Source organism: Symphodus melops (assembly GCF_947650265.1).
Source record: "Symphodus melops genome assembly, chromosome: 13".
NCBI classification, from domain to species: Eukaryota; Metazoa; Chordata; class Actinopteri; order Labriformes; family Labridae; genus Symphodus; species Symphodus melops.
The window spans coordinates 7937492-7962006 of record NC_136703.1 but is presented as its reverse complement, the minus strand read 5'-3'; the positions used below and the strand labels follow the sequence as shown (position 1 = coordinate 7962006).

At 39.1% G+C, this 24515-nt stretch overlaps 2 protein-coding genes across 6 annotated transcripts in view; both read left to right on the top strand.

The window, feature by feature from the left end:
* The first annotated feature begins 1 nt into the window (after position 1).
* On the top strand, positions 2 to 22405 carry l3mbtl1 (L3MBTL histone methyl-lysine binding protein 1). Of its 4 annotated transcripts, none has more exons than XM_079360538.1 (22): positions 2 to 274; positions 1297 to 1485; positions 4509 to 4690; positions 6059 to 6188; positions 7264 to 7432; positions 7769 to 7907; positions 8153 to 8198; positions 9223 to 9311; positions 9778 to 9882; positions 10006 to 10141; positions 10595 to 10686; positions 11827 to 11978; positions 13161 to 13237; positions 15487 to 15572; positions 15872 to 15982; positions 16598 to 16739; positions 16965 to 17067; positions 17214 to 17402; positions 17514 to 17563; positions 19079 to 19236; positions 19338 to 19400; positions 21240 to 22405. In XM_079360538.1, exons 1-22 carry the CDS (start codon positions 124 to 126, stop codon positions 21372 to 21374), a joined length of 2694 nt encoding a protein of 897 aa, XP_079216664.1. In that variant the 5' UTR covers positions 2 to 123; the 3' UTR covers positions 21375 to 22405. The 4 variants fall into 4 exon arrangements, with proteins under 4 accessions (XP_079216664.1, XP_079216666.1, XP_079216665.1 ...); XM_079360539.1 differs by lacking the exon at positions 2 to 274 and adding an exon at positions 303 to 542; XM_079360541.1 differs by lacking the exons at positions 2 to 274; positions 1297 to 1485 and adding an exon at positions 4270 to 4356.
* A 1974-nt stretch (positions 22406 to 24379) lies between these two features.
* Positions 24380 to 24515, top strand: part of sgk2a (serum/glucocorticoid regulated kinase 2a) — a 9885-nt gene continuing 9749 nt past the window's right edge. For both annotated transcript variants that reach the window (XM_079360551.1, XM_079360550.1), the window contains exon 1: positions 24380 to 24433. The gene's annotated coding sequence lies outside the window, so the exon portion shown is untranslated. The remainder of the gene's footprint in view (positions 24434 to 24515) is intronic.

Genomic DNA, 24515 nt, shown 5'->3' with positions numbered 1-24515 from the left:
TTTTTCAATACGGATATAAATGAACAGGCTGGATGTGCCGCGGGAGCAGGCAGAACGCGCTGTTTTGAATTTGCACAGAAAAACGTAATAGCCCTTGCAAGGAGGTTTCTGTCGACAGTTCTAATGTCCACAGTGTTATTTTCTCTTCATTTCTGGAAGTGGAACAATTGCTCTGAAAATCTTTTGACGTTACATTCAAACCAACTAGCAGTGACTGTACAGGGGGGACGCGCATGCGCAGTCGCAGCCGAGAAGCCGCAGACGATCGGAGCTGGTAAGCCAAAATTCAGTTTAGAAATTAATGTCTTTCACAACAAATTTGTCAATTTTTATTTATTCAATATTTGTTCATATAGACAAGGACATATGTGAACCGCATGCCTTGTAAATCCGTACAATGTTTTTCTGTGTTAAAGTGAAGTGGTTTGTCGACATGGATAGCATCTACCACAATGCTTTTCGTCAAAAAGACTCAATTTGATAACGCTTAATTAACTTAATCCAGTTAAATATTTGACAGTCGCAGGGGTGGCCGTGCCGAGGTAACACACACAGAAACTGTATGCTTGATGTTGTTTTCAGGTTAAAAAAAAAATGTTTTTATTTATTTGAGGAGCACCTGAAATGGGTTGAACATTCTCACTAAATGGGATTTCAGTGAATTTAAGACACTGTTTTTACACATTTAAATGCCTCAAGGACTCAGTTCCTCCGCCATTTTAACTCAAAAGATATTTAGTGTGTATGTATTTCCCAGCCGGTGCGTGAATGTGTTGGATGTTTTTATTGGATGTAATGGATGGCTGTTAAAAAGTCATACGAGGTCATGATTGGTTAAGAAGGAGGGCATTTCTGCTTTGGCATTAGTTTTTAAAATGTGAATTCAAAAAGTTATGTTAATACATTTTTTTTCTTTTACATTTATGTCCAGAAATAGTACAACGCCAAAGTTTGTTCACATCCAACATCTTTGCTTATTTCTAATGTATTTTGTGTTTTACAACGTGTTGGATTCCCAGCTATGGATACATCTTATAAAAATGCTAAAAATAAAACATTCAGGCACATTTAACCACTGTTTAAAAACATGTATGTCCATTAAAGTCAGAATAGAGGGATGTTAATTTCCCCAGAGATTTTTAGACCACTCAATTGTTTAAGTTCCAGAAATAAGTCAAATTAGCTATTGTGGTTGCACCTAATTCAAAATAACAACATACATGGGTTGTGAAAGCTCAAGTAAGATTTTTGTTGTACAGCTGAAGAAGTCTTTCTCCTGTTCTCTAAACTTTCCAGTGCCCCAAAGTAAGGGAAAGGAAAAGAGTGCCAAATTGAGCATGGAGACTCCACCTAAAGAACCTGATTGTGCCCCTTTGGAACCATCCTCCTCATCCCCCAGCAAGGCTGTTCTTATCAGTGCGAGTGAGGATGTGGCCAAGAACGCTCTACCGCAGACCCACACCACCACAGCTTTCCTCCTGCCAGGTTAGCATTTCTCTGAGGGTGGCAGCCCAGCCACATGGGTTAAGAGAAGCAATCATTTTAGTTGAGGATGCAGGCATCCAATGTCTTTACAAGTTTATTTCATAGCAAAACTATGTGTATTATCAGTTTCAGATTACATCTTTTTCATCATAGATGTTGGGATTGATTTAAAAAGCCAGGATATGTTGGCAAGAAAAGGTGAATATCCTTTAAGATTAAGACAATAAACTGATTTCCCAAGGATAGCCAGCTGGTCTCTTAAAGGATGCTTGTGACATTACATAGGGCAACAGTGAAAATCCACTTCACAAGATGAAAAACCTTTCATCTTGTGATGAGTAGTACTTTCTACCCTCTGAGGTGTACCCTGGTACACCACGTGTTGTAGGGGGGGTGGTGGCTGAATCCAGGTAACATGTTCTTACTTCTTTACATCATCATCACAGTAATAATAATTGTAATTATAATAAAGTTTATTGAATACACTGATATAGAAATGCATCATACCACCTTAAACATGTGAGTGGGGCTTTTTAGTTGTAGAACAAGTGACCCTTATACAGAAGCTATACAGTCATGGGCAAGTTGGGTTGAACTCCTAGTCTCAGCCCTGTGGTGAATTTCTACACCACCAAAGAAATGTGCAGAAGGAAGGACAAAAACAACCCACAGGGACATGTCAAGAGACCCTCCTAATGAGAAACATGTCAAACAGAGACAAACATAGTAGTCCAAGCAAATACATTATAGCTAAACCGAAAAGCTACTCAATAAGACAAAGAAGAAACAGGAAAACTAAGATGAAAGAATGAGAAACAAATATGAATAGTGAGATAAATAACTGTGACAGAGAATGCTTGTGAGGGTACATTGCTTAATTGGTCTAGAAAAAAAAACGTGGTTAGTTTCATAGAGGTTCGAGAAGAAGTATGTGATCATTTTGATGAAAGTTTTTTTTTTTTCTTTTCAGATAAAAGCTTTTAAAGTGCTTTTAAAGGTGATAGCTAAAACAGTGTTGCAGTATTAGATGCATTATTAGATTATTGTATAATATAGATAAAGAAGGATTTTCTTGACACCTGAGGCCTTATTCTTCTGATGACAATTAGTTACTAGAAATAAGAGTTATACAATGTATTTTTACCCGTTGGATTTTCATCGATAAGAATTCAAAGACATTTAGATATAGCAGCCTTTTCTATGATATAATTGGCAATATGCATTGGGAAAAGTTTTTTTTATGTGAAGTATGTTTCTAGGTATAATAATCCTGTATGAATATCTTTATTTCACTATTGAATGTGATTTTACTGCCTTGAACTGGGTGTTTACTTTGCACTGTTCGTGTCTGATAACACTCTTTGCCTATCATTAACGGACAGAAACATTGTAGAATCATCAGTGAACAGGATGAAAAATGCGCACTTTGACATCAAACATAAATTATTAATATAAATTAGAAAAAGTTAAGGACCAAGGATCGTCCCTTGTGGCACCCCACAATAAATGATCCCGTAATCAGATGATGTATTATTCTGTGATGAAAAATGACTTTCTCACTGACGAGTAACTTTTCAACCATAACAGATAATGATTACATTTATTAAAAATATCATGGTCGATTGTATCAAAAGTCTTTGACATATTAACAAAGTGAGTTGATTCTAGAATTGGGAAAAAGGAAATGATTATCTGCTTTGAAGAGAGGAAAGACTTAAGCCCATTTAAGGGATCAGGAAAAAGGCAAGTTTGCAGAGAAAGATTTCAACTATGAAGGAGTGATGTGGTGATGTATGAAAGTTGTTTTTAAAGATTGAATATTTCAACTTATCATGATCTGGTGCGGTTGATTTGAGTTTGCTAACAAGATCCATGAGCTGAGAATCAGTTATTGGAGATCATACAAATGTAGAGGAGGGAATCTAAATGCTGGAAATAGACAATGGAGTGGGATTAGATAGGTAGCCCTGATACAGTTAAATATTTTTGGAAATAGAAAGTTTCAAGCCGTTAGCTAAATCTTCCCAGAGTGTCATATTTATCTTAAACCACAGACCAATTGACTGAAGACAGTCTGTTAATGACTTTATTTATGTTTCTGTTATTCACATTTTGGAGACCAACCTCATAAAGCAAGGACGCAAAATAGAATAAGATGGTCAGATAAGTCGCAGGACAAAATACCAGAATTCCCCAAGACACAGTAGGAGTTTGTAAATGTACTCCCATGTCAGACTTTCATTTTGGCGGTCTTTGTTGTTTTTGTTGCCTTAGTTATGATGAGGAAGACAAAGCATTAAGGTGGTCAATACATTGGGATAAGGCTATTTCGGAGGTAGAGGTTGAAATCACCCATAACCTAGCATTTTTTTCTCACAGGAGCATGATAAAAACACTCAGTAAAGCCATTTAGATTAGAGTTTGGTGGCAGCCCTCAAAAGTCTTGTTTCTTTTGCTGCTTTAATCGCCAACTAAAGCATCAAGCTCACAGTGGAGAGAAGATCGAATGTTCCTTTCAACAAAGAGGGACACAGCTGAAATTGATCTAAAATAGGGGAAGTGATTACAGACATTGATAGGGAACATATACACTTTCTGGCTATTTAGCCAAGTTTCAAACAAACTATTTTAAACATCAGATATTTGATAGTTAAGAGTTAGAAACAAATGAGCTTGCCAGCCCTCTGCAGCCCCCTCTTCACCTCTGCTTGAGACAAACATCTTGAGGCTTCATTAGAATTCACTGATGAATTACTGTGGATTGATCTTTCACACACTCAGCAGTGAAGGAGCAGGAGAGTAATCTGGGCCCTTGGACTGACGGGAAAAAAAAATCTGAAAGTGTAATTGTACAACCACCTTGAGTGAAAGGTACAGTAAATTGTAGTTGTTTCTAACACAGGTCCCTGTTAATCAGACTAACTTGTCAACCTAATGAAACGCAGTTCAGAATGTGATGTGCGAAGACTTGATGCTCACTAAGTGGAGGTCAGGCAGAAAGTTGAATTCAGCTCTCTTTTCAGCTCCTGGCCATCAGAAGATAGAGGTGACACCAGCTATCACAGTAGGAGAACCAGGTAAAAGAGGCAGGGCGAATGAGACGGCCGCCCCCACCCTGACAGCACAGGTCGGAGGGGCTTGTAGCATTGTCCATGTCCTCGAGTGGAAGGAGGGAATGGCAATCCTGCCGAACAGTAACCTCAAGGTAAAGTGATGTTTCAGTCTCAACCTCTGTTGTGAAAGTTCAACAAGTTAGTCCAAGTTTACTCTTCCTTCTGAGCATCTTTTTATAGGACAGATTCCATAGCATTTGTTCCCTTGCTTGTCTTCACCTTAAAAAAATGCGTATATCATTCTTTATGGTTCAACTGGTAAAGTCTTATTGATCTTGTGATCGCAGCTTTTAGAATAACTCACATCATTGGAAAGATCTGTTCACAAGAATCCCTGCAAAAACATAACTCTAAACAAAGTGCTATGATGATGATGAAATGATTCGATTCCCCACTGAAGAGCTGATCACATTGTGGTTGTGGCTCCGATGGTTGAATGGGTCAGCAACTCGGTAGAAAGCTGGGAGCATAATTCAGCCCCTCGGGACTGAAAGTCAAAGGCTCCTTTGGGAAGATAGTGAACCGTTTTCCTTCCAATTCAGTTCCATTGGTTTATTAGTGTGTGTGTGTGTGTGTGTGTGTAAGAATCAGAATAGATCCTGGCATCTTACGCGGAAGCGTTGACGATGAGTGTATGATTAAGGGTGTGAATGGGGTTATTTGCATGAGGCGTTAAACGCTTTGATTGGTGTGTAAAATAGAGAATATATAGCCAACTTTAGAGGCGGTGTTTTAAACAGGATAATGTCTTTCTTAGCTACCCATATGTAAAAATAAAACTCCCATTTGTTTTTGAATTGGTTTCAAGAACATTGTGTAGTGTATTCATGCGTTCACAAATACATCTCTTGTTTTTTGTTAGTGAAACGCATGTGTGAACAAAAACAAACAGATGTTCACTCAGACTTTACAGAGATTTTTTTTTTCCTGCCAGCAAGCCTCGCAAAATCTCTGTCTGAAGTCGAGCCTAGCTGATGAAAGAACTTGGCAGGAAACTATCTGAAAAAAAATTGATGCAAGCGAGCATCCGGGGGTGATGACATTTATATCCTGCCACCTGTGAAAACGTTGTGCCCTTAATGAAGCGGCTTCATACTCGCCAGTTTGTATCTCGGTTTTATATGTCGATACTGTGACTTTGTGCCATTACACGTAGCGTTCATATAAAGGCACAAACTGTCATCATAGCATCAGATACTTTTGTTTGTCCCCCATTTCATGTCAAGGTCTGCCTCCTGAGACAACCCGCCCGTTGTAGCCAGACTCAGCTGTGATGTGCATGTGTCAACAGGCAAGTCAGGAAGGTTTTTAGGGTTAGCCTGTCCTTACATTGTCAGGGATTTAGGAGCCCCACGTCTGATAAAGGCTCAAGACACATTTTGATAAATTGATTCATTGATGCCTTTCTATGTGTTTGTGTTGGTGTGTGTGTGTGTGTGTGTGTGTGTGGGTGTCTATAGTTTTGTGTAAGTGAAGTAGGAACGCTGAGCACACTGATCACCCCAGGGACCACCAACAGCATCAGCGAACCAGCATCCAGGATGTCTGTGAGATCCACTGACGCAGAAAGCTCTCCAGTGGGCAAGTCAGGTAGAGTCACGCTTACATAAGTTTAAATAGACATTAGACACAAGAGACTGAGCACAAAATACAGCACTTTATTCAAACATTTGAATTGGCATGGACACCTCTGAATACGCTTTAGACAAAACCACAATCGATACTCTGTTTTCAGAGCACATCTCCAATTTACTCCCAAAAATGTGATCAATGAAGATTTGAAAAAGTGAGAATAAAAGTCTGACTGCACTTGTTCCTGTTACAGGCATCAAGTTGATTTGGCGCAGTTATTGTCTCTCAATGATTTTATTGTATTAGAAGATTATTAGTGGGCGTTTAATATTAAAGTGAACATTAATTAGCATCAGAGACACATCTTGTTAGTGAAGTGTGTGAGTCCATCTGCAAACGTTGTGCAGACATCGCTCGAAAAATCCAAATACAATCAAAACAAACAATGGTCAAAGCCATAAATAAACAAACAAGCAAACAGGAAATAGTCCAAAACGTGTTCATTGAAAGAGAAGGTGGTTTCAATTCTAGAACATTCAAAACTGCAAAATATGCAAATCCATCCAAAATGGATTTGCATATTTTGGAAGTTTCCATGGTACTGTTTTCATCTTTAGTGAAGTTTGATGTACCCTCGCCTTCTGTCTGCATGGAAGCATCCATCTCACTTCTGCCTAATCATGTGATAAGCTGTGAGTCGGCATCGGGCCTATAGTGTCCTCACACAGCTGTAAAGTCGACAAGTCTCTGTAAGCCCTATATGGCACATAAAGTTATTAACTGTACAGATAATTATCAATTTAATGTATATATTTGAACATGTTTAAGAAATAAAGGATTGTAAATGTTTATATCAATAAGGAAGCTGGATAATTTATCGTCAATGACTAATGGGGAAGGGGTTTTGCTGTATGTGTTCACTTTTTAGTAAACATCATTGAGACATGTTCGAAATAAATTTGAATGAAATTCTAAATAGATTGGTGTGACGAATACGAGGTCAACAGAACACGAGGTCAAAAATAAGTAATATAAGAGCAACACATTCATAATGCAGTTTTTCATGTCGATCTGCTTTTGTTTCTTATGCCAGATGTGTCGGCCCCTGCTGGGGTCTCCATGAGCGTTGTGACTGTGGAGCCAGAAAAGCTGTTGATGCCAGGCAAACCTGAAGTCCAGATCGGACCAGGACAACACAACCATGATCCCAGAGCTCAAAGGACATACAAAGAGGAGCTCCGCAGGGAGCCCATTACTGACAAGTAAGTGGGTAAAAATTGCCTCTCTATCCCACACATGCGTCTCTGCACAGAGGCTTCGGTTCATTAGCACAAACAATGCACACACTTTTCCGCACTCATATATTTCCGTGTGTCATTTCAAAGTGTTGGTCCTAGTCAGTTGTTATTCCCAGATGGAAAAAGAGTAATCCAGTGTGTCCTCTGAATGTTTAAAATGACGGAATATGCTTCTTTCTGGTAACACCTGCACAATAAGGTGGGTGGCTGTGGAGCAAAAGAGCTAGTTTTGAACTGTGAATAACAAAGATAGCTAGCATGCTCAGAGGAAATAATTTATCCATCTTGTCTGCACCTCAGGAGGATCATCGGCGTAGAGAAGGTGCCGGCAGGAGGGAGAATCTCCTCTCTCAACCCTGATCATCTGAAACCTATGAGGAAGAGAAAAAGGAAAGAATACCTGAGTCCTTCAGAGGATGACTCTGACATGGAAGGCACGGTGGGACATCATTGCTATTCCATTTAATGATTTAAGACCGATATTTATAAAAACGTGTGCATGAAGACGGATTTTTGGGTAATAATAATAATAATAATAATAATAATACATTTTATTTGAGGGTGCCTTTCAGTGTGGTAGTGTGGTAAACTACTCTAAATGTTTGTTTTCCCATAAAGTCTGGTCTCATTCAGTGACTTTAACTCCTCTCATTTGAAGTCCTGCTCAATGTCTTTTGTTTTTAGGATGAGAAAATGGACGATTCTAAAGCAGACGTCAGACAAATCAGAGGTTGGACTCTTCCTTTTTTTTTTCTACATTTGGGGTCAGATCCACAAAAGAATTGCGCTGCTTGCGTGGGTGCTAAACCTGTGCGTACGTGAGATAAAGATAGCGGGGAATCCGCAAAGCACATCTATTGAAAGGAGGGAATATTTGTCCCTTCCTATTCAAAAAAGCCTTGATGCAAATACAATACAATTTAATTCAATTCAAAAAAACTTTATTTGTCCCTCAGAGACAATTCAAAGGCGCTCAGAGCAGTAAATGAACAGCAGTGCAGGTAGACTACAATTAGACAAAGAAAATAAAGATAAATACCATCTCATCTCTAACTCTGCGTGCGTGTTAGTGCTGGCACATAATAAGTGTAAGTTATGTTGTGCTAAAGCGGGCGAGATTGAGGGTGCTATTTTCTGTGCACAATCGATTCTTTGTTGATCTGGCCATCGGCCTCTGATATCATCGAACACTTTTAAATGTTGTTTGGCGCTTCCTTTACTCGTTTGATTTTGTGCAGTGCATTTATTTTATTTTTTTTAATTTATTACAGTTTTGTACACAAAGTGACAATGGGTTAATAGTACTTGTGAGTGACAGTGTTGCAAGGTTACATCAATAAACAAAAACAGACCACATTGGAACAGGGTGGTCAGTCTGGTCATATGATGGATCACCACTGTTAGTATTCATAACAATCTCAGTCCTTATAGCAGAGAAGAAGAGGGAAAACAAAAGAAACAGCACAATAAATACATACATCAATACAGTAATTACAAGGCTTCGCTGACAAACAGAGGCTGGCAGCAGCACACAGGGGGTGCTACATTATATATATATACAGTATATAATGGTGTAGTGAGCTTTAAGTAGCATTGTACTTTAACATGGAAAGCACTCGTGTATTTCTAAATCCTTTTGGACGTCTTAGCTGTTTGCTGTTTGTTGAATTCTTCTTCCTGTTTCTCTTTTTGCTGTTTCTTTATGTCACTGTAACATATTGCAAAAATAAACCAACTAACTACTCTTGCTGTAGGAGGAGACAGCAAGACAGAGCAGTGGACGTGGGCTCAGTATCTGGAGGAAAGAAAAGCTATTGCTGCACCTAATCAGCTTTTCCAAGAGGTATGTTTGAGGTTTAATATTATTACTTTTTTAGCCTGAGCTCCTGCCATGAGTTGACCCAGTTTAATCATCATTTTTTTAACAACCATTGCAGCTCTGCTAGTAGCACAAGCAAATATCTGTGGTGCTGAATAAAAAGAATGCGCAGCGTTTCTGAGATAGAAATGAACATTTTATTGAGAGTGTGTTTGTGTATGTGTGAGTTCTCCGTGTGATTTCATTTGAAAGTTATTCATTTTTCTCGAATTGCAATATTTTCATAATGAAAGCTCTCATTGGAGGAGAGTTTTTTCTTCAAGAACAAAAAGGGAAACAATCAAGTTATAACAACGTTTCAATTTCCACCTTTCCATTTGCTGTGCTCTTATCTTTGTTCTCAGCCTGATTCAACCTCCTCTCCCTTCGTTTCATTTTAATCACTCTGGTTGTTAACATAGCTGTTTGCTCTTTTATGTTCTGTGTTAAGGCCCAGAGAGTGCCAACTGTAAAGAACGGCTTTAAACAGGGGATGAAATTGGAAGGCATCGACCCACAGCATCCGTCCATGTACTTTGTCCTCACTGTGGCGGAGGTGAGTCAGATGCTCATTAACACGATCAATGGATCTTAATGACGGGGCATTGTTTTAGAGAGATTCCTCATTCACTCCCTTCTCCAGCCAGTTGTTTCTCTTATGTTTCATGTCATCACTCAGGTATGTGGTTACCGGCTGCGGCTCCATTTCGACGGCTACTCTGACTGTCATGACTTCTGGGTGAATGCAAACTCTCCTGACATCCACCCTGCAGGCTGGTGTGAAAGCACGGGACATAAACTGCACACTCCCAAAGGTCAGAGATGACAACAGTGTAAAAGACCAAACAGCTAATAGAAGAATGCACTTATTATTCCCTGCACTTATCTGTTTCACCTATATTCAAACAACAAGTTGATACCTTTAGTATATGTTCTTTAAAGTAAATACCAGCACACAGTTACATTTCAGCATAATGAATCATAACAGCTACTACCAAAGGTCGACATTAAGTCAACCAGAAGGAAGGAGGCACATGTGTTTTGTTTTTATTATAAACATACCTGCATTTAACAAACGGGTATATTACAAGGGAGGTGTCAAATATTGAGTTTGAGAGGTGTTGTAGATGTATTTAGCCATTTTAGAGCCACACTAGTTGTTTCCAGTCTTAATTTAACTGTATATAATGGAGCAAATATTTGCTGGCTTTAGCGCAATATGAAGTCTAATCTAATCTTAATCAATTCAACTTCTGTCATTTCTGCAGGTTGTAAAGAGGAGGAGTTTACCTGGACCAACTATCTGAAAATGACTAAAGCACAAGTGGCGCCCAAAGAACTATTTTCCAGTGCTGGGAGGGTAACCTTAACCTTCTATATATAATATAGGGCAGTGGGATTATCGAGAAGTGAGAGTGTCTCTTTGCCTTCATTAGATAGGGCAGCTGAAGAAAGACAGGAAATGTTGGGATGAGAGAGGTGGGGGGATGACGTGCAACAAAGGGCTGAGGTCAGCTTCAAACCCACGGCCGCTGCCATGAGGACGAGAGCCTTTGCACACGAGGTCCGCGTCATGACCACCAGACTATCGGCCGCCCAGAGAGGCAGTTTATTTTTAAAACATGCACACCTTTCACGTCCTTCTAAAACCATTTTGGGTGGAAATTCACTGATAACGGATCGTAGCCGCTAAAAGTTCTGTTAGCACGTCAGTCGCGCTCGTTATCTGCTCCATCTTAAGGTTAATTCACAGCATATTGCCCTCGTGATGTTTGAGCACACACAAGCCCACGTAGTTGTCCTGCTCTGTGCGGTTTGCTCCGTTTTGTGCGTCTGAGCCACATATAAGTGATGATGAGCTGTAAGGGGAGGGGACACTTTTTAACCGTTTGTTGTGAAGTCAAGTCTTTCTCAGCAGACGGTAATTCTTTCACTCTTACCATGTGTGGTAATCTTCCTCATTGTGAATTACACGTTTTTGTAACAAGGTTCTTATGCACAAAAGATGTCAAATTTGAATGCATAATGGCTCTTTTCAATATGCTTCTTTTGCTTTACAGCCCAGTTGGCGGTGTATTTAATCCTTTGCTTGTGTTTTGAGAGACAGGCGCAAAAGCTGCACAATCTTTTTGTGAATTAGGCCCTTTAACTTTTTGCAGATTGTAATAGTTTAAAAGCAGTGCTGGAATTAAAAAATAAAAAAAAGGTTTTGACATTTACCATAATCAAACCTGCATTGCTTTGTCGATTTCTCTGGTTAAGCGTAAATTTTTCATGTGAAGACATTGTGGATCATGACTTCCTGCAGCAGCCAAATACTGTATTTAACACGTGCAAAGCTTCATCTTCAGTATGACATACTGTTGTTATCTGCTCTTAATTCCAGGATTACTAAACTAATGAACAAATGTTGGCACGATGGCATGCTGTACATCTCAAGAGCTTCTGTGCAAATGTCATATCATTTCATGAGCTTTGTCTGACTCTGCTCTGTGTATAGATCGATGTGAAGTGCGGCTTCGAGATAGGAATGAAGCTAGAAGCCGTAGATCGCATGAACCCATCCCTCATCTGTGTAGCAACCGTGACGGATGTGGTCGACGACCGTTTCCTGGTTCATTTCGACAACTGGGATGATACATATGACTACTGGTGAGCCTCAAACATCGTGGGAATGATAAGGCTTTATGAAAAGAATGAATAAGGCTTTTTTACCTTCTACTGTGACCAGAGCTGCTACGAAGAAATGGTGCTTTGTGATAGAGTGTTAAAGTTGAAAGTGAAAAAATCCAAGCCTGATTCATAAAATGTTCTGAAACTAACTGTACTGTTTATTTTTTCAAACTCATTTTGATCTCATTATTGAATGCCACTGTCCTCTTAGGTATAGAAAGTTGTCCCAGTGTTTCCTCAAACCAGAGGTCTAACCATCTGAATGTTTAAAATCATCTCTGTGTTAAATAGTTCATTCTGTTAACACCACCTGTGTTGTGTTTGCTTTTTTGGTTCGGCTTGATTGCGCTGGTTTACGTGTTGATTAAACTCCATTCCAGTCAGCCTGAAAAGTAGAACACATCTCTTGCAGACTCAATCAATATTTCTTTGAGTTTTTTGTTGTTGTTGTTGTTGCACCAACCACGGGTACTTGATACAAAACAGCACTCCCTTTAGTGTGATATTGCTTTTTTTAGCAATTGATTTATCCATGTGCCTAACCAATGGTTTCAGAGAGTGAGTGAGTGTGTTTTTCCCCTGATCAATCCTGCAGTGAAAGCAGCTCACACTGATGTATTAGCTGCTCCATGTACTTTTCATAGATTATTAAGATAACCAAAAACAATGATATATCTGTATGATGTCTCATTTTCTTTCTATCCTCACATTTTATTATGAATACTATGCCACTTCTTTTTGGTGAATATTACTCAGCATGCAATTTTCTGTTGTTTCTGAGTGAGCTTGTATTTCCCCAATAGATGACAGTCACAAAAACACTCAATGAGTTATCTGAAGGCCTAAAGAAAAAAAATATAACCCCAACCAATGAACAGAAGTAACTTATCAGTAAGGCAGTATTTCACCAAAGGAAGCCACTGAGGGGAGTACTATCTGCTGACATGAAATAGCTCAGCGGAGCCTAAAACATTACAGTAACTAATTTTACGTTTAATAGTTAAAAGCCTGAAATGAGCATTAGAGATATCTGAAGCTGTAATGTTGAATGTCAGGGTAGGCAGCTCTAACAATGTAATCTTGTTGTTATGACATTTCAGAAGAAATGATCACATAAAGAAAGTAATGGTGAACGTCTTTGTTGTTTGTCAAAATCTCCAGGTGTGATTCCAGCAGTCCATTTATTCACCCTATTGGTTGGTGCCAAGAAAGGAACCTCCCACTAACGCCCCCGCAAGGTAATGTGTATGTTCAGTGGTCATCGTTCATTCAATAAACAACGCAGTTGTGTCACTTAAAATCCAAATCCACCAAGATCAACTTTTATCTGCCAGGTACATTCACATAGAGGGAATGTGACTTAGATTGCTCTCAGTGCACAGACACAAAGACACGAGAACTTTCAACTGCTTTTTACATAAAACTGCTCTTTACAAGTCTACATGCACACATATATGACAAATCTACCAAATGGCACACTGAATTTTAAGCACAATAAAATAAAGTAAAGTCATTTTTAGTGTGCCTCTGAGTTTAGATGTAGTCTTCATGGTATAATAATAAACTTTGTTTACATAGTACCTTTCCAAAACAGTGTTTACAAAGTGCTTTACAGGATAGTGAGTGTTGATCATATGACATAAACCATATCAGTAAAAACAACACTAAGCATAAAACGGTAATAAAACATAATAATCAAAACAATATAAACAGATGGATAAAGATAAAAAACAGAGGATCATTGGAAGGCTAACCTATAAATGTGTGTTTTAAGAAGTGACTTAAATGAGAAAACAGTCTTTGCTGTCCTAATCTCCTCTGGGAGGTTGTTCCAGAGTCTGGAGGCCCTGGTGGCAACCTTTGTTTTTTAATCTGGATCCTTTGAGGACCTCAAAGTCTGTGACGGTACTTGAGGGATTAAAAGGTCAGAAATACTTGGGGCCAAACTGTTCTGATCTTTAAAAGTGATATATAGAGTTTTAAAATCAACTCTAAAACTAACTGGCAGCCAATGCAAGGATGGGTGTGACGTATTCGCGTCTCTTGGTACCCTGTTGGCCATATATATAAATGTATGTTAAGAACAATAATATAAATATAATAATATAAATATTATATAGTAAACAATAAAAACAGTAACACTTGAAGAAATGAAGACAACCAGATATTGGTGCAGTGGTGAGGACTGCCAATGAAGTTTCCCTGAAGCGTCTATTAAATGCTCTTGTTTTAGAGCACCTGTAGTCTAGTGGTTAGTACGCATGCCCCATGTACCGACAGCCGAGGTTTGAATCCGACCTCGTGGCTGTTTCCTCATCGCTCTTTATTGCTGATTTCTTACTCTATCTTCTGTCCTATCTCTAAAATAAATTAAAAAAATATATATATTTTTTTTACTCAAGAAAATACAGTCCACACTGTAAAATATACATAAAATTAACATTTTAAGGAACTTTAAATGAATTATACAGCATGTACACATAATTAAATAGTTCAGTTAGGGGGGATATTGGGAAATCTTTGAGGGAACAAATAAATAATGCACATGAAGGAGATCACTTTTAACATACCGTAAATTCCGTACTATTGAGCGCACCTGGATATAAGCCGCACCGGCTAAAAATAAGTAAATAAATGTATTTGTACATATATAAGCCGCACTTGATTATAAGCCGCAGGTGTCCACGCTATAACAAGAGCTATTTACACAGACGTAGGCTACCGGTAACATCCGCAAATACTGTAGCGTCCGTACGGACGTTAAAGGACAACGAGAGCGTTCAAATAATAACTTTTAATAACCCGATCACTGTCGGCCGTGACCACGCCGTTTACAGCAGAGAGCAACACATAACTTGCCGTAACAATCCAACTCTCTCCCCCAGCGTTCTCTCATACAGCCACTCAACACGTTCTCGCTGGTGCATTCACTGACTCTCCACATAATCGGAATTATGAACACATTATCAACTACTGACTTTACAACATGAACCGTTACAATACGAAGCCTAGCCGACGGTGTCTGTAACACGGCTGATGAAAAAGATGACCGTAATATATTTCACAAGAAAAAGTCCATCCATTCACTGCCTCAGAATGACTTCATTACTCACTTCCTCAGTCTCTGTTGTCGCTGTCAGTGTCATCTTAACGTGCAGCAGCTCTGTTAGCTTCTTTGACAGCCAGGTCGATCGCCTTTAACTTGAAAGCTGCATCATATGCATTTCTCTGTGTGTTTTTCATCATGAGGGTGCGTGCATGAAGCGCAAAATGACTGATATTAAGATCCGACGTGACGAAGTCAAATGTTTTTGCGGCAGAAGCTCATTGTCCCCCATAAAAAATCCATGCATTAGCCGCACCGGAGTAGAAGCCGCAGTGCTCGAAGTGTGAGAAAAAAGTAGCGGCTTATAGTCCGGAATTTACGGTAGTTTTTCCACTTAGTGATGTTATTTTCCTTTTTTTTTTTTTTTTTTCACTGCATTAGATTATCCAGACCAGAGCCAGTTTTCCTGGTCTCGCTACATGGAAGAGACAGGTTCCAAGGCAGTGGCAGCTGACGCTTTTAAAGTGGTAAGAGAAAACTATAGATGTATTATCTTTATTAGGAGTGCAGAGAATTACCTGCTTTGGGCGACTTGTTTATTGTAGAATTGGCAAAATCAGCACAGGACAATAATCACAAAGTCAAGTGGAAGAAACTTGTCAGAGAAATATTACAATCAGAATCATTTTTTTCAGTATGTCAATAATAGCCTTAATGATTATTAATTAATAATAGCCGCTTTATAGACACTTTATGGAGTGTTTGACACTTTAGTTTGCTTTGTAGAAGTTATTGTAATAATCTAGTCATCACCTCCTGTCTCCAGCGTGCAGCCCACAGCTTCCATCCTCAGATGAAACTGGAGGCAGTGGACAAGAGAAGTCCTGGTCTGATCAGAGTGGCTACAGTGGAGGATGTCGACACTCATCGCGTAAAGGTCTCTGCTCCCCCCCCCCACACACATACACACACCAAATCCACCAATCCCCCACCAAAGCAAAAAGGCAACAGAAAGGGCAAAGTTAATGTGTAATAAAATGCCTTCAAGATTGTAAACATTCATTACCCCATTAAGTATGTGTGTGCAAAAACAGGAATCAATAACATTTATTTACTAAATTCACCAATCATATATACTTCAAATAACTCTTACTGTGAGTATGACAAAGATTTGATTTTCATCTGCATATAACTTCAATAAAAAGACACATTTACATTTCGGACACTTATTTCTTTGTCCAAAGACAAAAATTAATGTGCAAACAAATTGAAATGTGCCACATGAGACGGATAGAAATCTGCAATCAGCCTGTTGTAACACAGCCCTAATCACGCCTCTGTCATAGCAAGTAGCCAATCATAGTGAGAAACTCTGGCCCTAACTAATGGTTTGATAGGTTTGACAGGAGCCCTTTAAGAAACATGTCTTTTGTGTGGTTGTTCTTGTCTTATCTTATTAACCAACCATTGACCCATTATGTAATTTGAGCTTAGTGTGTGGGTTGTAATTCATGCTACTTGTATCATAGCTCTAGCTCTACTCTTTCTACAGGTCCATTATGATGGCTGGAGCCATGTCTATGACGAGTGGATGGACTCCGATCATCCTGACATTCACCCAGCTGGCTGGTGTGAGGCAACTGGTCATCCACTGAAAGTCCCCCCGCGTGAAGCCAAAATACAGCAACCGCACGGTAGAAACCAACACTTTACTCTGTTTATTACTTCAGTCTATGCTCAAAGTCAATCTTGAGGGTCGCCTGGGGTTTTTTACTGCTATGCCAGGTTAAATAATGATGTGCATTGTGCAAAAAGGCTTATTGTCATTTACACCCATCGTTAGCTGAATTAAGCTCCCCTGTACTGCAGCAATGTAATAGCATTTGTAAAACATTGTTGTCATTTTTAAATGTACATAGTGGTGAGGGAGCCTCCTGCTACAGGACAGTCCACCTACCCCTCCTCTGTTCCTTGTAAACCAATCAGCCACCCCAAAACCAACAAGTACAGCTTCCACAACAGGTCAGTACAGCATTTCACTTGAACATCAGATCACTCAGTGTATATTTTATTTACCAAGGCAAACAATAAAACACTGAAGCTTCATTTCAGTTTGTCAATAATGAAACCCCCATAAATATGCTCTGGTGCAACTTTCTTCAAAACAGGAAGTGTCCGACTCCTGGATGTGACGGTTCAGGCCATGTGACCGGCCGATTCACAGCTCATCATTGTATATCTGGCTGCCCTTTGGCTGAGCGCAACCAGGGGAGGCTGAAGGCTGAACTGTCTGACTCAGAGTGCAAGAGGAACCTCTTCTTTGGACAGAGGACCAAGAAAACCCATTACCGTGGCAGGTAAAAGTGTGTATGTGTGTGTGTGTGTGTGTGTGTGTGTGTGTGTGTGTGTATGTGTATGCATGCATCAATGTTTTTTTTTTTCTCACATTACCTTGACTCTGTTTTTAGGATTGGCCGTCCTCCCAAATACAGGAAGAACCAACAGAGAGATTACCAGAGTGAGTTTTCTAAAAGTTTTTATTTGCGTCTTCAGAGATTTGCAATGTCTTCAAGGAGATTATTTTTTTAAAACACTCATGTCAGTTGTATGTGTCGATGTGGTCTTAAGCCAATTTTAAGTGTGCACTCCTGAACATGTCTGCAAAATCCCAGCCAAGCTGTCTCTGAAATCTTCCTGAGTTGCTTGTTCACATACAACTCACAGGTGGAGGCTATCTCTGTGCAACGGGATGGGGACTTGGGGTCTCAGGAGGCGGGTCAAAAAGTTTCAGCAGCACCTTTTCGTATGAAGATAAGTGTTATAAACTTTATTAGATCAATGCGTTTAGGCTTTGGGCCATCATCGGGATCATGGCCCTCGGCTTGTGCACAGAGAAGCTGCAACACGTCGTGTCTTACAAAGTTAATAAAGCTGTTCTTCATACTCTAAATGTTTCTGGAGCTTTTTGACCTCTTCAATCGTTTCACTCTTCATGCACCTTTGGAGGTCCTGAATCATGTCAGAAACCCTACACTGGTCTCACTGGTTCTCCCTACACAGGAGGCAGAACATCACAGATAAGAACAGCAGAGAAGTAGAGGGCATGTATCTGAGGCTACAGTTTCCCCGCATGTCTCTCCCCACTCTCTCTCCACTTTCCAACCCTGTCCATTGTCCTCCTCTACAATAAAGGCTATGAAAATGCCCAAAATAAATCTTTAAAAAAAAAAAGAAATAAGAACAGCAGAGAAGTAGCAGAGGAAGCTCCCGAGTCATATGCCATGATGACAGTTTTATATGCATAATACATGTAGTCTGTCATATTCACAATATGAAATAAAGAGCAGAGACTGGTGAACAAAAACATTCTGAAGCAGTGTCATCAACCTGCACAGTTAACCCATACTGCCACCAAAGTATTCGGTCTGGAAAACACCAACTCTACAGGAATCAAACAAGGCCTTCACAAGTATCGCACACTCAATATCCCTGGACATTACCCACCCACTCAATTGCTACTTCTCACTCCTTCCCTCTGGTACAACTAATGAACTGACTAACAAAATAAACTGCACCAGTTGCAAGCATACAGTCTATTGCCATGCACGCTAAAAGGATCTAAACTACATTATCCCTCATTTTCTCAAGGTGAAAAGTCTTAATATTTTCTACTTGGTTCTCACATCGGCTTGCACAGACTTTGCGTGACAAAATATATATGGCATGGCTGTTCAGTAGTGTGAAACATGCATGTTTAGGTGAGGTAGGTACTGATCCTTAAATAATTAGAGATGACTGATGGTCATATTGCAGACTGTTCTGAAAGATGGAATTTTGTATCTTCCCCAACATCCTGCAAATATTGTCAAAATCCCTCCTTACATTTTGAATTCCTTGACAAATAAATGCTTAAGATATAATTATATAAAGTTATGACCCTTTTACACAACAGACAGATGTGAAATATTTCTCCAAGTCATCCTTAATTAACAATAGTTAATCCAGGCCCGTTTGTCTCTGTCTTTGTCGTCAGATCTGTCCTCAGAGGGTATGTATCCCTCACTCTTCATGTCAGCTTTAAGCGGTCAGTCAGACAGGACTCTCTCACTTTGCTGGGAGCAGCACTGTAAGCTGCTTCCAGGCGTACAGGGTATTCATGCCAGCCAGGTGGCAGGATGGGGCATTGAAGAGGTGAGTTAACTATATCACTTGCACAAATAATTTTCCTTCTGCTTTTTTAAAATGTTCTTATATTTCGGATTTACTCTGTTGTGTTTTGTGCTGTACAACAGGTCTTCAGGTTTGTCCAGAATCTGATTGGCTGTGAAGAACAGGCTCGTCTCTTCAAAGAAGAGGTAAGAAATGTAGTTCTATGAAAAAAATAATAGGGTCTTTCCCATCATGAGGACAATGAAAAACAGGGGGTTAGTTGCCTTTTATTGGAGAGGGTCCACTCGTTTGCCAATGTTTACCTTTTCACTGATGACATCCTGCTTTCATTAGCTTGTCATTAGGAATTGTACTTACCAATAAAACTTGTTTACTTTTGACCTCTATTGTCATAGTACAAGAAACTACAAAAAGAGATACACAAGTATTTTTACTGAGTTAAACAAAAGACATTTCTTAAACTTTCTTAAATAAACTTCCAGACATTGAGGTATCCAAATAAAAAACACATTCAAGCTCAAGCTAATTTATTGTTAATTTATTAATCATTTTACAAAATGACAGACTGAATCATTTAACGAAACCTCAGGTATATTTTGCAACCCTTAAAAGGAGCACTACTTTTTTGGGTACTACTGGACACAATTACATGATTACATAATGAATTGTCACGTTCCGAAGTACGAAAACAGAGGAGGAGGAGGACCCAAGTGCAGAAATATTTATTAAACAAAAAGGCAAAACAAAACTTACTCAAAAAACTAAATCCAAAACGTCTCGAAACACAAGTGACAAAAAACACAAGAAAAACCAAAATCCAAAAACCACGATGACAAACACAGGGAGCAGGGAGATGAACCACATACCAGGACAAACGACAATGATCCAACAAGAGGGTAAGCAAACACAGAGACTATATAGACAGGGGTAATCAGACACAGGTGAGACTAATCAGACAGGTGAGGACAATCAGGGTAATCAAGACAGGAGGGAAATACAGAGAGGCAGGAAACCAGACAAGAACACTAGAAGACAAGTACAAAGTAAAAACCAACACTGACACCACCAAAACCAGATATACAAAATAAAACAGGAAACAGAGACAACAACAAAGACTAGACTTAAAACATAACAGGAAATAAACTTTCAGGCAACAGTGAAACACTAAAGACCAAACCAACCACACCAAAAATCACATACAAGTAACACAGGAAACAATATTACAGACAAGAGCGAAGGACACAAAGAAACACAGGAAACACCGAAGACTAGACTGCAACTTAAAACTCTGGAAACACTAAAGACTGAAACTAAGAAATATAAGGAACTCAAAACTGTGAAATATAACAAACCCAAACCATGACATGAATATCTGGAACCATATATTCCCACCTCTGAACTGATGTACATATTTAATCATATCTCATTGCTTTGAAGCTTTGAGTTTTAAAATTGTGATTTAAATCGACTCCATTTAATAATCGTGCCTCTTTTAGATCTACACAAGCAAAGCAGACCATCATCTGGAAGAGTTCCAGTTATTCTAATAGTATTCATTCAGTAACCTCTGATGGTGGATCAAAATACAAAAAAAGAATAGATTTACAGCTCTCAAGCCAATATTTCACCAGACAACTTTAACATCAGTGATAAATGAGATCAGCTCCTCACCACCAACAACCTCCCACCCTCCAATCCCCGACCCTGAAAGGGATCAGCAGTATATTGTTAAATGATTGGATGGTAGTTCAACAGAATTTTTCTGCACAGAACACTGTGAAAACATGTAACAGAAAAGAGAAACGTTTTATGACTTTATCAAAAGGAGCACCAGATATACAATTACTTTAACTATGACTTTTATGGTTATAGTATTTTTATTTTTTTGTTTGGGGGGGGTTAAGTATTTATGGTACTTTGTCCACTCTCTCAGAATACCAATGCCAATGCAATAGAAACTTTTTTTTAACATGTCTCCTCCTCAATGTCAAATTATATCACCACTTTTATCTGCATCTGCCTAGATGATTGATGGGGAAGCCTTCCTGTTGCTCACCCAGGCCGACATTGTGAAGATCATGAGCATCAAACTAGGCCCCGCCCTAAAGATCTCCAACGCCATCCTTATGTTCAAGAGCACAGATGAGGGTCTTAAGTGATCCCACCCTTCATCACTGTGTCCATTGAGCAGCCAGTCATTATGTGCCAAATTCATGCTGTTGCAGGAAAACGGCCCTGTCTCCTTTTTTCATGTGTTTGATGTCCTTTACCCATCAGAGAGAGGGAGGGGGGAGGGGGGGGGGATATACCAGAGGTTGGTAGAAGGGGAATTAAAATATACACACATAAAAGATTATTGAACATACGGAGAACATTTTTTATATATATTTATATACACATTTACACACACACACACACACACACACACACACACACATTGGTATAGAGACCAGATTGGTGGATGGGGGAGGTGGTTTTGACGACTGATGACTGTGCTTCTGTCAGAGTATGATCATAACCAACCACATCTCCTCTGCCAATCTGTGCAGAAGGTAATATGTCATTTTTTACCCAATACCTGCATATTAAAAGCCCAACTGAAGTAAGTAAGGTAAGTACAAACCCCCCCTCGTCTTACAGCTTCTGTATCAATAGAGATATGAGCACAAGGAATGAAGCACACAGATCAACACATCTGTTTGGTGTCTTCTTCTGGGTCCCCTTCTAAAGACATGACATTTTGGATCAGCTCACATCTACATAGGTGAAACAAATACTATGTATGTTTCTCTTTCCTGAACTAAAATCCTTTTTATTTATGCAAGGCTTGGCATAGGTCAGTTTGAACTTTACCCACCACCTTGTAAAGAGAGACTTCAGATATGTTTTGGAAAAGAGTTTATATATACATATTTTCAGGAATACCATACACAGATTCAGATTAAAGGTCAAATAATATTCTCTTTTTCAACGAGTTTAAAGAGTCTCAGAGCTCCTCAAAACACATCTGTGAAGTTTCTTGCTGAATATGCATCATGATTCTGTATTTAATCATGTTTATAAAGCTCTCTATTTCAGCCCTGCTCAGAACAGGCTGTTTCTGTTTATGGCTTTAAATGCAAATAAGCTGTGTATGACCACGCCCCCTCTGGAAGGGAGTGTGGCTTTTTTGCACCATGCCCTATCATTTACATTGGGTGACACTCCCACAACACCTAGCTGTGGGAGTGTCACCCACCTGGGGGAGGGGTTACTTCCCTTTGTGATGTCACAAAGGGAAAATCTAACAACGGCCTGTTTAAGCACACACTATCTGAAAAATGAAGCAGGCAAAAGATGGAGAGGATAGACTTTTGTCATAATATGTGCATAATATGTGACTTTTAAACCAACAGTTGAAAAGCTTCTGATATTGCAGGGCAATTTAACGGTGAGGTTAAATCCCAATATACAAAATTTACTAATGAATATATGAGTGTTATCTATAAGGGAATAGATGGTGCACACTGTTTGCAGGGAGAAAAGCAGCCACACTAAGATAGGGCAGTGTGATGCAGTAGACTAAGGTGGTCAGTGAGGCTTGTACAAGCTTCACGTTTTGTGCAATAAAATAGTTAAGAATAAGCACTGTATGTATGAACACAAACATAATAGCTCATTTATGTTATTGGACGGATTCCAACGAGGTTACAGAATAAACATTCAGTAAATATATTGCGTGTTCAGACTGTTAAAAAAAAAGGTTTGGATAAGCTGCACATCTTTTTTCCTCTTACTCTGTGAATGTGAATTAAGTGATACAGGAGATGTGATTTACAATGTTACCCTCATATGTGAAACTTGAGTCAGAGAACAGAAACAAACGTGTTTTTCAATCAATATGCATTTTGTCAATTATTTATTTTCCTTTTTATATTTTAATAGATGAAAAAAAAATTTGCATTTGCATTTTACTGTGAAGCCAAACAGATTTTACACAATGATGTTCTCCACTTCGTTCACTGGAGAGTGCACAAATCCACGGCACTTTAAACATGGATTTGGAAGTTCTCTGCTGTTTACATGACAGCTTACATGTTTACATTTTTATTTCAGAATTGGTTAAAAAAAGCTGTATGGATTTGATTTTGCAATTCAATGGTATTTCAATTTTATTGACTGTTTAAGGGCTTTTGGAATCCAACTTCTTTGTGCGTCTCTCTGGTGGGATATGTGTGTTTGTGTGCGTGCATGTGTGTATGTGTCAAGATAATCTGGGGTCAAACATGTCATCCATCCCAATTAATAAATGTCCAAAACTGTCTAGTCTGATTTAAACCACTGCCCTGTGTCTTATTTAAGGGATTTGACACTTCCCCTGCATTTCCTGTTCTTATGAAGGTCGTTGTGTATGTTGCATTATTGACTATAAACTTACCTTGCTTGCATCACATCCCCCTATTGTCCATATTGTCGTCAACAATCGGGTGTGGTGGTAAAAGCACCTTTCGCCCTTTCTACTTCCACTACTTGCCTTATTGTTCAACGCAGGAATCAGAAAAGAAAGGGTTGCTAGTACCCATACCTGCAGATAGCAAAATAAAAGTATTCAACTTAATGTTGAACATTAGAAGCAACAGCAGGTGTGACTGTGAAAGTTGTAATGTTTTCCTTTGCTGCAGAGACAGCATGGTATGCCTTTCGTTCCATTTAAAATACAATGTATTGCAGGAGTGGAGCATCACAGTAGTAAATCCCCCTTGTTCCTATATTTCAATGTGCAAAAGCAAAATAATTTGGTACGTTTGAATAGAAGACTTTCCTCTGTTCTTTGGCTGCTCATTTTTACTAAAGAACCATCAAAACTAGTTGAAGAGCCAATTCTGATCAATTTAACATAGACAATAATGAGAAACGTTCTGTCTTATTTTGAAAGTAAATAGAGTCCGGAAGTTAAATTCTTTTGAAAGCTGGATTACTCCCCCTCATTCTTTCCTCCCCCTTGACATAAACGCATCAACCACTGAAGGAACCAGGCTCCGCCCCTTTGGTTTTATTAATGATTCACTCATGAAGGCGAACTTCCTTCATAACAGTCTAACATGAAATTAAAGCTGATCTCAGATCGGCTTTAGCTGCGAGTCTCCTGCAGCACTGGCATGTGTGAGTTTTGAACCTTTTTATTGTGTTGAACCGAGCACACTGCCTACTCACTGACCTTCTCATCCTACGCACACAGGTGAGTAAAACTATTGATTTCACGTAAATAACCAGGATTATCTGTATTTAGGTGTTAACATATGATTAGTATGCTGGACTGC